This window comes from Cinclus cinclus, chromosome 5 (genome assembly GCF_963662255.1).
Source record: "Cinclus cinclus chromosome 5, bCinCin1.1, whole genome shotgun sequence".
Classification (NCBI taxonomy): Eukaryota; Metazoa; Chordata; class Aves; order Passeriformes; family Cinclidae; genus Cinclus; species Cinclus cinclus.
This window is the reverse complement of record NC_085050.1, coordinates 64,671,393-64,684,954: the sequence shown is the minus strand read 5'-3', so window position 1 is coordinate 64,684,954 and position 13,562 is coordinate 64,671,393. Positions and strand designations below refer to the sequence as shown.

The following is a 13,562-nucleotide window of genomic DNA, read 5'->3' as shown; positions in this document are numbered from 1 at the left end:
TCTCTTTGGTCACTTTGGACCACCGGTCCCAGCTATGCTCCCTCCCAGTTTCTTTTGTGAACCTCCTCATCTGCAGAGCATGGAAGCAGGGAAAAAATGTCCCTAACTAGGGATAAACTGGACTTAGCAAATAAACTAAATATCAGTGTGCTACCAACTTCGCATTCCAAATCCAAAACACAGGCCTGTAATAGCTACTGAGAAGAAATTAACCTGGCTGAAATCAGGACACCTATCATGGCTTGCCCTCGTAAAATATCCCTAGATAAATATCCTTTGATGGTCCTTCATAAAAGTAAATGCAGAGTTGGAGGACTGCACTAGTAATAATTCAAGTTGCAGAGCTGAGACTGAAGTGCTTACAAGTGCTTAGAAAATTTGAGACCAGTTTTATATTCTTTAAATTTTATTTTATTGCTCTTATTAGGCCTCTTTATAATGTAGCATAATATTACATAATATAAATACATAATTGCTTATTATATACTACCAATAGTAGTAGTAGTATTTAATAATGAAATATTTAGTCTTAATGCTTCTATGTGCATGACACTTGTCTAGAAATGTGGGAATTACACTAGTATCACATGTACCAGCACCACAGTACTGGTTGTGTTAGCAACTGGGTAGTGAAAGGCAATGGGGAAGTGGAATCTTGAAGAAAGCTGCTAAAAAAAAGCAAGAAAAGATGATGACAGCTGTGCCAGGGTTCAGGAAGGACATTATATTCTGGGACTGTGGCCATTAGTCAACACCTCTCTTCAGAATAGGGCCTGTTGCAGATATTCAGAGAAACTGATTGCAGACACTTTGATAAGGGATCACAGCAAATATCAGAAGGAGCAGCAGTTTCCCAGAAAAAGGGCAGTGAAAGGAGGACTCAGGTCTGACTTTTCTAAGTAAAAGTCAGGCATTAAGTGTGGCTGCATCCTCAAGGAAGAGACAGACAGCTCCAGAGGATGAATAACAATACCTCTGTGAGATGCCTATCCCAAATGAGATAGTTTACCATCAGGAAGTTCCTCTTTCCTCTTTTCCACTGACCGGATGGGGAGCACAGAAGATTACCTGAACACTAAATAGGCTACTGAAAACAAGATGAATCCTAACCAAGAGGAGTGTGGAGGGAGAACAAAACGGGGTTCATGAACAGTGAAACACAATGGAAACACCACATATGTTTTCCACAATCTCTTTCCTTCCCACAGACACAGCTAGATATGGATAACAAAATCTAATAGGAGAAGCAGCAGTGAGCATTACATCCTGGCCTACTTTGCAGAATGTATGTACCATTGCCTCAGCAGGAGATCAGGAAAACTGCTCTCCCATAACTTGTCAGACTTTTAGGGTCAAGGCATTCAAAAAAAGCCAAAAAATACTCTCGGTTTGCAGACCCTAATGAGCCAATTTAAAGTCACAGGAAGCACAAAAGCACCTATCAGAGCATATTTGCAAGAGCATATCGGAGCATATCCCTGCAAGCCAAGAGATTTTTTTAATGTAAACCGCTTGTCTGAAGGCTGTCAGTAGCAGAGAGTGGCAACTGCAACATCTGCCATGATGAGGGGAAAAAAGCATCTAATTATAAACTCACATAGACACCAATAAACTTTGGGTTGGAGCACTTGCCAACAAGCACTGATAGACCTGTACAGATAACCTCAGTTTTCAAGCATAACTTTACCTCTAACAATCAAAGTAAGTTTGGGGTATTTGAGGTTTTTTTGGCCGATTTCCCAAAAAACAAGAAAGGGGGGGAGGGGAGGATTATATAATATTGCTGTGTAAAATGCCCAAAATACACATATGAATTATTTGAATTATTGCAATTATCTGCTTTCTGATACAAAGGCCATGTGAAAAGTTTAGAAAGGACTCAGCTCCTATTCGGGCTACATATTGATAGAAGAGTTTGATACCTTTGCACAGTGCAATTTATCCCTTCCTGTTACCACTATATTTAACTTTACCATTAGGAAAAAATTAATAGATACAAATAAATCAATATATTAATATTGGACCTTTTTTGCAATGACAGGCATGGTGATAGAATTTTTCTTCATGTCAAGAAACAACAATTATGGAGGAGTCTATCAGCTTTCACTTCAAGAGAATAATGAGTTTTAAACTCTTTCTTCTAAAAAGACTACCTTCAGCATCAGAACAAAGGTTGACAGCATTCTTTTGCTTTGTGTCCTGGAGCTATTCTGTCCTGCTGGAACAAAGTGGAGAGTCAGAAGGGCTGTAGCCAGTCTCCTGCTTGCATTTTCTTCAGCTGTCCTTCCCTGTGCAGGAGCACATCCAGCTTCTCTCTCCTCTACTTGGTCATTTATTTTCATAAAATTGTAGTAATTAGATGTCCTGTCTCTGGAAGTGTTCAAGGCCAGGTTGGATGGGGCTTTTAGCAATCTGATCCAGTGGAAAATGTCCCTGCCCATGACAGGGTGATCTTTAACATCCTTTCCAACCTAAACCATTTTATAATTCCATGAGTCTGTGAAATGTATAGTGTAATAAAAATATTTGAGATGTCTGCTTTTCTTTCACATACAGTTAAATTAACCAACTTGAGAAAAAGTTCATGGCAGACCAACAAATTGAGATCTGCATATCCAGTATTTGATCTAGGTTTTTCTCCTCTTGAAGACTTGCTTAAGAAACACCAAATAAATTTAAGGGATTTCTAAGTTTGAAAAGAACAGGAAGGTTTTGCTTCAGAGATTCAGAAAGCTGTGGCATCTGAAAAGAGACTCCACACAAGCATCCTTCTCTCTATTGAGACATTGAAATGTTTGGACATTTTGGTTGGTTGGTCATGTTGAAAAGAGAAAATCTGTAATAAAGGCAACTAAAAAATGAAAGCAGTATATTGTAGAACATAAAATTTGTTTTTACAGATTGTTGAACAGGTGACTTTGAGGGGAATTTTGTGCCTTTTTCCTATAAATAATAAAGCAAGAACAAGGGATTTTTTAAATGTTACTGTGTCCAGTCGTTGCATTTTAACTCTCATCTGATCTACATCTCCTCTGCACTATCATTCCTTTTTCACTGAAGAGGCACAGAGGGGGAATGGTGGGGAGCAGACTGGCTGTAGCACCCCTACAAGAAATACTTTTTGGCAAGTAGAGATAGATACGTCTCCTTGATAGAGAAGCAGTATTATTTGCCACTCCCTGACATAATCCTGGTTGTATCCATCTCAGTCAACCTTTTAATAGTAGTCTTAAGATGCATCAATAGAGATTCAGGTGGGGAAAAAAAAATAAAAAACAGAGGAAAGAGAAGTATCCTTGTATTGCAACAAGGATAGAAAAAACTGGGCTACAATACTAGTGAGGGTTTAAAAATCTCCCAACGAGGCAGATTTTAAGACCAGTTTAGACAAACATCTGTAAGAAATTGTTCTGATAACACTGATTGTGTTTGGGATCAGGGGATCACCTGAAGATCTTTCAAAATTTCTCCCTCTCTTTCCTAGTACAATGAGAAATGACAAGGTAAAACAATTGAACAAAGTCTCAATCAAGGACAGAGTTCAGTGGTGCATCCCATTGCCTTTCCCCGTGCAATAAAGACATATACACAACCTGTGTGTGTGTGTGTATATATATATATATATATATATACACCCCCAGCAGGCAAGGAAGGAAAAGGGGCCAGGCATGGGTAAGAAAAAAGGCATGTCATTTCACTTTCTGATTGACTTAAAATTTGAAACAGAAACAAATGCTACTTTTTGCCCTCTTATACTGGATTACAAGATCTTCAGGGCTCCAAAAGTGTCTGCTCAGCTCCCAACTTAATCTTACCTCTCACTCTGCCTACATGCCCAATACCAAACATTCATAACAATTACCACCACAGCAGCTGATTCTTACCATACAAGGATAACAGTCAGACACTCTGGCATCCGTGAGCTTAAGTGCAGCAGAAATGCTAAGAACTACAACAAATGAAACTCCACTGTAGAGCACACTGCAAAGAAGGAAGCCTCAGTCTGACACAGCACTGTTTTTCTCAACATCATCCCGTTCACCACTACGAGTTTTCTACAGGAATCCCTTCTTTCAGTGGAATGCCAGCTCATCCTAACTGTGCTGTACAGGTCCACTCTGTACAGGAGCATCTGGCTGTGACCTCCCCTCTCCCTTTAGGCTGTGATTATTTCAGCCTAACTCCACCTCCCCTGCATCGCTACTTATTTGTTCAATTATTCTGCCAAGCCCTGGCTTATCATACAGATTTTCACTTAGATGAAAAGTAATAAAAACATATTTCAAATCGTTCACCTATTGTGCTTGAATTACATGCAATTAACAAAACGCTTTGATGGAGTCCTCACTTAACATTCCTTCTGTCTCAGTGACCTTAACGTTTCTGAACATCTGTTTCACTCTTACCTTGCACTGAAACATTTTAGACAGATGTAGCTGTAAAAAGTCATTGACCTCAAAATTCAAACCCCTAATTCAATTATTCCTATGAAACCTATAGTTTCTGCATAATTAATTTAGAAAGGAATGCAGTCACATACTGATTTTTTAACACTCCTGGCAGAAAGGAAATCTTATCAAGAGGGCTCCCACAAAAAGCCACATTAACCTGGAGACTGGAAATTTCAATGTCAATTGAACCCCTTGCCCCAAAGAAAGAAAAAGTCATCTGAACCTACTATGGTGCAAAACTGAAGGGATCTCCTGTGGGCCTTTGATCATTTTGCATGTCTTAATTCATTTTTCCAGTCTTTTTGTTTCTGATATGTGTACTGAGCAAATTGAAAGGAACAATCTGTTACTAATTACTCAGGTTTACTCCGCACTCCCTCTCAGCACAGCTGAATTCCAGTGTGCGCCCACAAGAAGAAGGCTCACCAGTGACCAGGCAGACCTGGAAACAAACCCCTAATGCTACAAGCTCCAGAGACCCATTCCAATCCCTTTTTGTACCTTCCCATTTCATGCATCCTCCACAACAGCCCAGTTAAACTGTAAAGTCTCTGCTCTCAGGGCAGTGTTCCTCTTTCCACTGCAAATATTGGCTTTCTGTAACCCTAATAACCCTAAATGATCCCTTTTACACTAACTACAAATTTAGCAAGCATAGGACAACAAGCCAGCAACAACTATGCACCAGCCTGTACGTTGTGCACCCAAAATTCGGCTCCTGCTTTCTGAACCACAAGTGCCTCAATAAGGATTATTGCCAGGATGGAAAGAGTGGGACTGGAAGATGACTTCATGTTGCCTGTCTGCACTCAAGAGAACTACATTTCTTCATGACATCATACTTGGCATTCAACTGCCTCCTAAAACCAAGGTAGAGCAAAGCACTTAAAGAAGGTTATCATTCTTCCATATCTCTGGCACTGCCTCGCCATCACTTCGGGACTGAAATTGCTTCTACAAAAAAAAAATAAAATTAACAAAAATTTGGCCATTAATTCAAATGGCAACAGAATCAGGCTTAACAATAGATTTTCCCTGACATTAATAAAGTCTGGTGCTCCTTTTGCTCATGCATGTGTTCACAAACACACACACACACCCAGGCAAAATGTCACACAGGCACCCCGGCATTGGATGCACAGTAATGAATGACTGACATCAAACAACTACCTGCTCAGTGTGCTATTTTTTTTTTCAATTTATATAATCTTTACCCTTCCCTTAAACCTAAAATTGAATACTTACTGATGCCGACAGCTGTAATAAGTTTAATTGCAAGTTCTGGGATATCACACTGCATAAAGAAAGGTTCCAAGATGTAGCGTCCAAAAGCCAATGATATCACTGCTGTGGCAGCAGGGCTAGAGTGAGAAAAAAACAAAGTCACAAAATTCATCTGCAATAATACATAGTTATAATTCCTATTGGATCATGCTGTAACTTCACTATCAGAGAACTGCAAACCTTAATTTTGATGCCTACTGGTATCTCTGCTGACATGCAGCATAGTTTCTGAACATGGCACTACTCAGTGATTCTGATTTTGACAGCAACACTTCTTACCAGGGGGGCTCTTAAAATGTCCATGTTGCAAAGCAGTCTCAATCAAAAAGGAAAAGCATCAACAGAAATCTTTGTTCACTCACTTGGAGTGAACATAGACAGAATCAGATTACACGGGCTACACCCAGCACAAAAGTGAGGGACTTTTAGTGGTCAGAGGTATCTCATCCCTCAGAGACACAAGCAAACGAATTTCATTCAAGCTGAGAATTCTGGTTTACTAAAATAAATATCCAAAATTTACCCAGGTATTTTGTTAAATTCTGAAACAGTCTAAATGGGATTTTCTAAAATAGAAACAGAATTTCTTCCTTTTATTGACTAACAATTTCCTAGCACTGCAAATAAAAGCAAAAATGCCTGTAGCATACCACAGAATACCATAAAACAAAGGAATATGAAGACAGACATAATGTTTCTTTATTGGGTCAGTTAGTGCTTTTCATAGTAAGAGTTAAGTTCTCCAACACCCCACACAAAGTTGTTGCATTTACAAATTTGAAATGCTCATAATATTCATACTGCCTTTCCCTTTGAGAGAAGCTAATTGTTTGACAGAAGCCTTAGCACTGACACACATCAGCAGCAAATTATCCTGTGCCTGCATGTTACTGTTCATGTTCCATTTGGGAGGACGTTTTCACCCTTTTTAGGACAGCTGGTGGCATCTGTAGTTTATCACATACACACTATAGGACAAAAGGGCAAATGATTCTCAAAGGATTTGTGAGTTGAACGAGAGCCCACGCAAATTTCTTGTGGGAAAAAAAAATCTGCAACACCTCACTTCACAGAATTTTGATTAAAATTCTGTGGAACAGGGTAAAAATTCTGAAGAGACGTTGTTATTCTCCATCAAATGATAAAATAATTTTCCACAAGGGAGTTGCACCCTAGAAACAAAACTCACTTTCTTTGTGTTGTGACTCAACCCAGAAGTCACCCAGTGTGTCAGACCAAGCTGCAGAGCAGCACAGAACACAATAACCTTTCTCAGTATGTTTCTGCACGGACGAGCAAGGGCTGCTGCACCTGCATCTCCCATGCACGGGGATGTTCCTCTCACTGGCCAGCAAATGGCTTTGCAAATTTTGTCTGGATTTTCACAGACATTTACTGACCTTACCTCAGTGCAATATTTCTAATTCACATTAGAAGATGACCAGGTTTCCAGTTTTTAAGTACTACATGTAGCCTGCCATAAGTAGTTTTGGAGTGCCCTAGATCAGATGAAAGATCAGATCTTTGGAGCTGTCCCAGACTTTTTCTCCTTGGTCCCAGCTCCTTTCCCCAGAACGTGGATTTGCCCTCCCATTTAAAGGAAAAGCCTTTTTAAAGAAGCAGTCACTGCTCCCTCTCTATACCACTATGTTTCTAAAAACATAGCTCCTAAATGACACCTCTAATAAATAGCTCTGCCTCTGACACTCCTACATCTCGGGGGAGACGTTGCTGGCAGTACATTCAATCAGTGGAGGCAGAAGTTCAAAGAATAGAGCAGTATTAAAAAAAATGCACAGATGGGGTGCTTAGGGACACAATGTAGTGGTGAACTCAGAGGTGCTGAGCTTATGGTCAGACTCAGTGATCTTGGAGGTCTTTTCCAACCTTAGTGATTCTACACTTTTCCTTTTGACTACAGTCCTACAGGCAGGCTGGCAGTCCTCAACAGCTGTGCATTCAGGAGCAGGTAGAAAGTGCATGAGCAGCTTTCACTGAAGGGCAAGGATACAGGAAGGCACCAGGTGAGGACCAGGACAGGGTCCCAGCACGTACCACAGGTGAGTCAGGCACCTGGCAGCACACTCCCATCCAGCCCTCGTTTAGCAACCACCAGAGTGAAGCTCCACAGACAATGCACTCACACTGCTGCCTTCACCCGGCTGGAAAGTAGTTGCTGGGGGGTTTTTTAAAGGTATATAAATATATATATATAAAATAAATGCAACTTGGCTTTGGGAGAGGAAAAGGTTCACAGTTGCACTGGGTGAGAAGCAGTACAGTGTAAGGCAGAACTAATTGGTTTGTGGGCAGAGTAGTTAAGTGTGTCCTCCACTGTCAAGTAGTGGCTTTACAGAGATATATGAGAGCAGGAAATGTATATTTTGGTTGTGACTCCTCCACCAGCCAATTTTTCAGAAATAAAACCAGCCTAGCTGAGACGTGTGTGAACAATTTAACTGCTGAAAAGAAAAAATAAACATATATGAGGTCTCAAGTTCTTTGACAGTAGTAGTCAATTCATTTCCTGATGCAGGAGTCAGATACAAAACTACACAGAGTTTCAGCAGTGCTGCTCTGATCACTGCAAGTTACAGCATGTATGTCTTCCTCAGTGTCTCTCAGATTGGGTGATTAAAGAATCCACTGATGTTCTCTCCCACACAACATGATTATTTTCTGGGTGTGGGGCAGATCACGATGACTAACAGCATTTTCACAACACTCCTGGGACACTGTCATACATAAAAAAAAAATTTGTGAGGAAAGGAATTTATGATGCCTGACTTCCTGTGGGTGTTTGTGCCCACGTTAATAAGTTGCCTCTGCCAAACCAGGTGCAGATGAGGAAGGGGATTTCTAATTCTGCTCCCTTTTGTTGATACTCTGACATGAAAAGATAGAGCTGTTCACAGCACTGTGAAAACATAGGTCTCATTCCACTGCCTGATTTTGCTTCTTGGCAAAAGGTTCATACAGTTGAGACATCTGCCCTTTCATCACATTTGATGGAAATTATGCAGTTAATTCAAAGGTTATGTTTTGGTGGGGAAGTTGTGTGGGACCATCTGACATAAAAAATTATTTCCTCTGGAAACAACATAAGGATTTATAGATTCATAATGACTCAGCACCGTCAGCACTTTTAAACTCAAAATTCTATGCTAGGACTTGTCAGTGTTATGTAAACATAGTTGTGATTTGAAATGAGGTTTGTGCCTCATTTGTGACTAATCTACTGATTGCAGAAGAGAGGGGAAGGAAGTGCTAACCAGCCTGAGGCAGGCATGGAGCATTCCCAAAGACATTTTGTATAAGTGAGCTGTCCTGCTCTGCCTGTATCAAGATCTCCAAACTCAACAATAACTGTAAAAATAAAAAGAGAGGTTATACGTGAGTTTGCTACGTTGATCCATTTACATCATGAAAGTTTATTTTATATGATACAACATATTTGTGTTATATTTCTTCTGCAGGACATCAAAGGCTGCATGAGTCACAGGCTTACGCACCAAGGCAATATATTGGACATTTTAGGTATGTGAAGACAATGCTTCTTTATTTGTTCACTTAGTGTTTTTCAAAGCAAGAGTCAAGTTCTCCAACACCCCACAAAAAACAAAAAAGTCAGGGCCCAATCTGACATCTAAAGCACACATGGCGTCCCTAACTCTGAAAACTACTTGACAATAGTTTCACCAGGAGTTATTCCTGTATCCATAGATAACAGTAATTACTCCAGAAGGTAGTGCAAAGACTGAGAAAAGGTAAAGGTGACTTCTCTCTTTCACTGTACATTATTAGTGACATAATGGACATAGCAAACTTAGCAAAATTTGTGGCAGGGAGTTTTCTTTTCTCTCCCATATATGCACATGTGCCTCCTTGAACATTTCAAAGCTGATGAGCAGAATGGCATTTTTAAACTCTCTGAAGCAATCATAGCAAAATAACAGTTAACTGACCAAAATATATTTGACTTTTTCTTTGTCCAACATATATCAGAGATTTTTGCATTGCCGTCAGCAAAGAACCAGAGTCCTGATGCACTTACCGAATGATGAGCAGCTCAACCCAGACCCTCACAAATGCAGGTAAAGGGCCAAAGGCCTCCAGGATATAGGTGTAGTGACCACCAGATTTCTTAATGCATGTTCCTAGTTCAGCATAGCAGAGGGCACCTGTGAGAATTCAACAGTGCCAACATGAGAGATATTCAGAAATACCTATCAAAACATTTATAAACAACAGAGCTGCCACAGTATCACAACTAATTTTTATATATTTTAATTTTTTTTTTCCCGTGAATGTTGTAAGTTTTTATTCATTTATAGCTAGACAGGCAGTAAACCAAACCATTTATCCAGTTATGTTTAAAGCCACTGGACAAGCTATTTGCAGTAAGTGTTATTACTACTCTGCATCTTGTCAGAAGGGACAAGGTGTCACACCTGCCACCTTACTTCCCAGGCAGCCAGACTGCACCACTAAATGAAAGATTTGCTTGTTGACAAAGTCTGATCTACTCCTTTCAGCTTTAGAGGTGGCTGTCTCAAACCCTGAAGGTCTGAAAACTGCATTACCTCTCCCCAGCCATGAACAAAAGCAACCAAATAGCCAAAATTTGGAAGCAGGATCTGCAGAATAAGAATTTTCCTCAACAGTACTCCTAACATCTTCCAGACAAAACTCAGGGGATGGCTCAGTCACAGTTTTTCAACACTGGTGGAGTGTTTTTGTGTACTACAAATGCAGTGAAAGGTCAGGAGCCATCAGTTACAAAGCAGAGGATTCACACCTCCACAGGCGGACCACATCAGTACTGTTCCACAACCAACAAACACAGGCGGCTCTCTTGGAGGACTCTGAGGAGCCAGGAACAAACAGTAATAAAGTTTGTTAGCACCACATCACGCAGAGTTAAGATCAGGAACATACACAACTCATTTCAGCTCTCTTTCCCAGCACACCTTTACATCACAACACTTTCAGATAAGAACTACAGTTGTCAAAACCACATCACATGCACAAAGCCATTAAGGCTGTACCACACGATGACAAATTCTCTAGCCTTGTTCATTTGTATTGCTTGGGGCTTTGCGAAAATGTGGTAACTTTTGTCCGCTGTTCTTTAGCTTACCTGGAGATGTGTTTAAAGGAATCCTTACAGCCAATTAAAAAAAAAAAAAAAGCTGTTTCTGCATTTTCTTTTGCCAGCTTCTGCTGAGATTCAGGATTAAATGAAATTGTGTTTTAATATATGCTATGAACACAACCTCAGCAAGACCTTACATGATCTCTACGTGTGATTTACCTATAACTGAGTCATGCAGGGAACTAAAAACCAAAATATTAAAAAAGAGCAACAACCAAAAAAAAAAAAAACAAACTGTAACAGGTCCATTCTGAGAACAAGATACTGCCTTTTACTGTGCCAAATTCCACAGTTCTTCATATCTAGAGGCCTGGAAAGTGACCTAAAAAAACTGTCTGATAAAAGAGAGAGGGTTATTTTTTTGGTTTTGTTCAGGTTTTTTTGGGTTTTGTTGTTTGTTTGGGGTTTGGGGGTTTCTGGGGGTTTTTTTGTGGACTTTTTTTCACATCCAGCCAGAAGATTACTACTACTAAAGTTCCAGCCATAAATGCAGTGTTTAAGCAAATTCTGGGTTGAGTAACTCAAAAGACCAAGGTCTTTTGACAGGGTTACAAATAGCATCTGAGGTTTTTCTTGACAGAGGAATTTTGTTGCAGGCAGAACCTCCACAATTGTACAAGAGATTATGCTGCACGTTGTACCCATACATTCACCATTTGGCCCAAATGGGTCCTAACTTACTCAGACTGTTTGATCTGAGTGGGTTTAGCTTGTGAAGAGTATTTCTTTTACCAGAGCCAATTAACAAGGTGGCATTTGCATGTTCCACCTATTGAGTAGACACTTACTCCTTCTTTGTCCTCTTCACCTCCTGCCAGTAAACAAGTAGTTTCCCTTTTACATAAAGCCAATATTCATGTTAGTTCTTCAGTTTCTTTGAGATTAACTCATTAAATAGGTCAATGAACCCTCTGTCCCACAGAGGCCAGGGTGGGGTTTCCCACTCTGAATGAGGGTTTTGTGTACTGAGCAACTTAACTGGACTTCTTCAGAATTCAACACTCTTCAAGAATAAAAAGAATTAGCAAAAACTCCCACAATAAGCAGGCCAGCAATAAACCTCCCAGGGCAAATTTGCTTCCATCACACTGTTTTTTATAGCCCAGCCTTTCAAAGCAACATCATGAGTGAGGAAGGAAGAACTGGGAAGAGGGGTTATTAGTATTATTGTTTTGCTCCCCTTCATGCCAATACAGCTTACATTCAGTGGGAATTATTCCTCTCAGACCTTGCTCTAGCCTCTAGGGAGCTAGGTTGAGCTGTCTAAACATTTCAGAAGTGTTCAAGCAGCGTGCTCATCTAGCTGCCAGGGGCTTGACAAGCAATCCAAAAATACATCTTACAGAAAGGACAAAAACATACATACAGCACATTCTACAGGGGGAAATGCGCATTTGGTTTTCCTGTTTCTTTAGGAACCCATTTAAAAAAAAATAAAAGTATACTTCCAGCTTTCACTGGCTGGTGCCGGGAGTGAGAGGACGGGGGCAGCAAGTCCTTGCACCCTGCACAAACCCATCGTGCAGCACAGGCTTTCTCTAGTCCCATTGGTGCACAAGCTCTGCATTCCGACGTCCTATCCAATGGTAAAATCAGAGAAATAATCACAATAATTCGCCAGCTGCCCCTCTAGACCAATTAGAAACTTTTTTCAGGCACTTACCAAAAAGCGAGAGGATACCACACACTGTCCAGAGAGTCAAGGACATGCCCACGCTGCCTGTGTTCTTCAGGATGCCTTTGGGAGAGATGAAGATGCCAGCTCCAATGATAGTGCCAGTTATGATGGATATCCCCCTCAAAAGCGTCACTTTCTTCTTCAGCACAACTTTTCCCTCCCGGGCTGGCTGTCCGCTGTCCATAGAGGACAACTTGCCATTAGCTTGTCCCTGCAAGTAGTTTCCATTAGAGACCGTGGGCACAGCAGCTTTCCTAAACATGCTACAGTGCCACCAGCACACTGCTGGCAAGCACAGGCAGAAAAGTTTTCAGCAGAAACTGAAGGAGCTTTTTCCCCCTCTCTATGTAGCCAACTACTTTGTCTGTGTTCTCTTGTCTTTCCAGCTGCTCCTACACACAGGTAACAAGCTCTCCAAGAGTGTGTGAGCCCTTCCTGTGATCCAAGCCCAGCTCAGGAACACCTGCGCTTTCACACTGTGGTACTGCCCTATCACTGGAAACCAGCTCAGCTTCCGCATGGACTTGTATTTAAAGCTCTTGTCATACCAAGTTACTCTGGCTGAATGATGATGCAAATTCTCCAGGTTTGCATCAGCCATTTGAGAAACCGCTGGCATTACTCAGCATTTTTTTTTTTTTTTGGTTGTTGGTTTTCTTTTCCCTTTTTTTTTTTTTTCCCTCTTTTAAACCGTAGGGGCATGTTGTGCAACTGACCTGGGGGTGGTGAGAACAAAGCACTCGCAAGCAGCTCCAGCTAAACCTCGCCAATCAGTGCAAGCATAGCACCCTCGACACCCCGAGACACGCTTCCCATTTCTTTATTTTTAATTTTTTTTTTTTTATAAGCAGCTCAGAGCCAGAAACAAAAGCCTGCCTAAACACAAAGCTCGTCAGAGCACGAGGGGAAAAGAAATCAAACAGGATACGTCATTCCTGGGTCTAATCCAATTTCATTCTCGAAAAACTCCCAACAAAAGTTAAGTTTGCGGGGG

General features: G+C 40.8%; 1 protein-coding gene across 1 annotated transcript in view; it reads right to left on the bottom strand.

The window, feature by feature from the left end:
* SLC7A11 (solute carrier family 7 member 11) overlaps positions 1–12,830 on the bottom strand; it is a 58,536-nt gene extending 45,706 nt beyond the window's left edge. The window contains exons 1-3 of the mRNA XM_062493953.1: positions 12,554–12,830; positions 9,790–9,916; positions 5,697–5,812 (exon numbers count right to left, since the gene is read on the bottom strand). Coding sequence (XP_062349937.1) covers positions 5,697–5,812; positions 9,790–9,916; positions 12,554–12,830 — 520 coding nt within the window. The remainder of the gene's footprint in view (positions 1–5,696; positions 5,813–9,789; positions 9,917–12,553) is intronic.
* Positions 12,831–13,562: the final 732 nt, after the last annotated feature.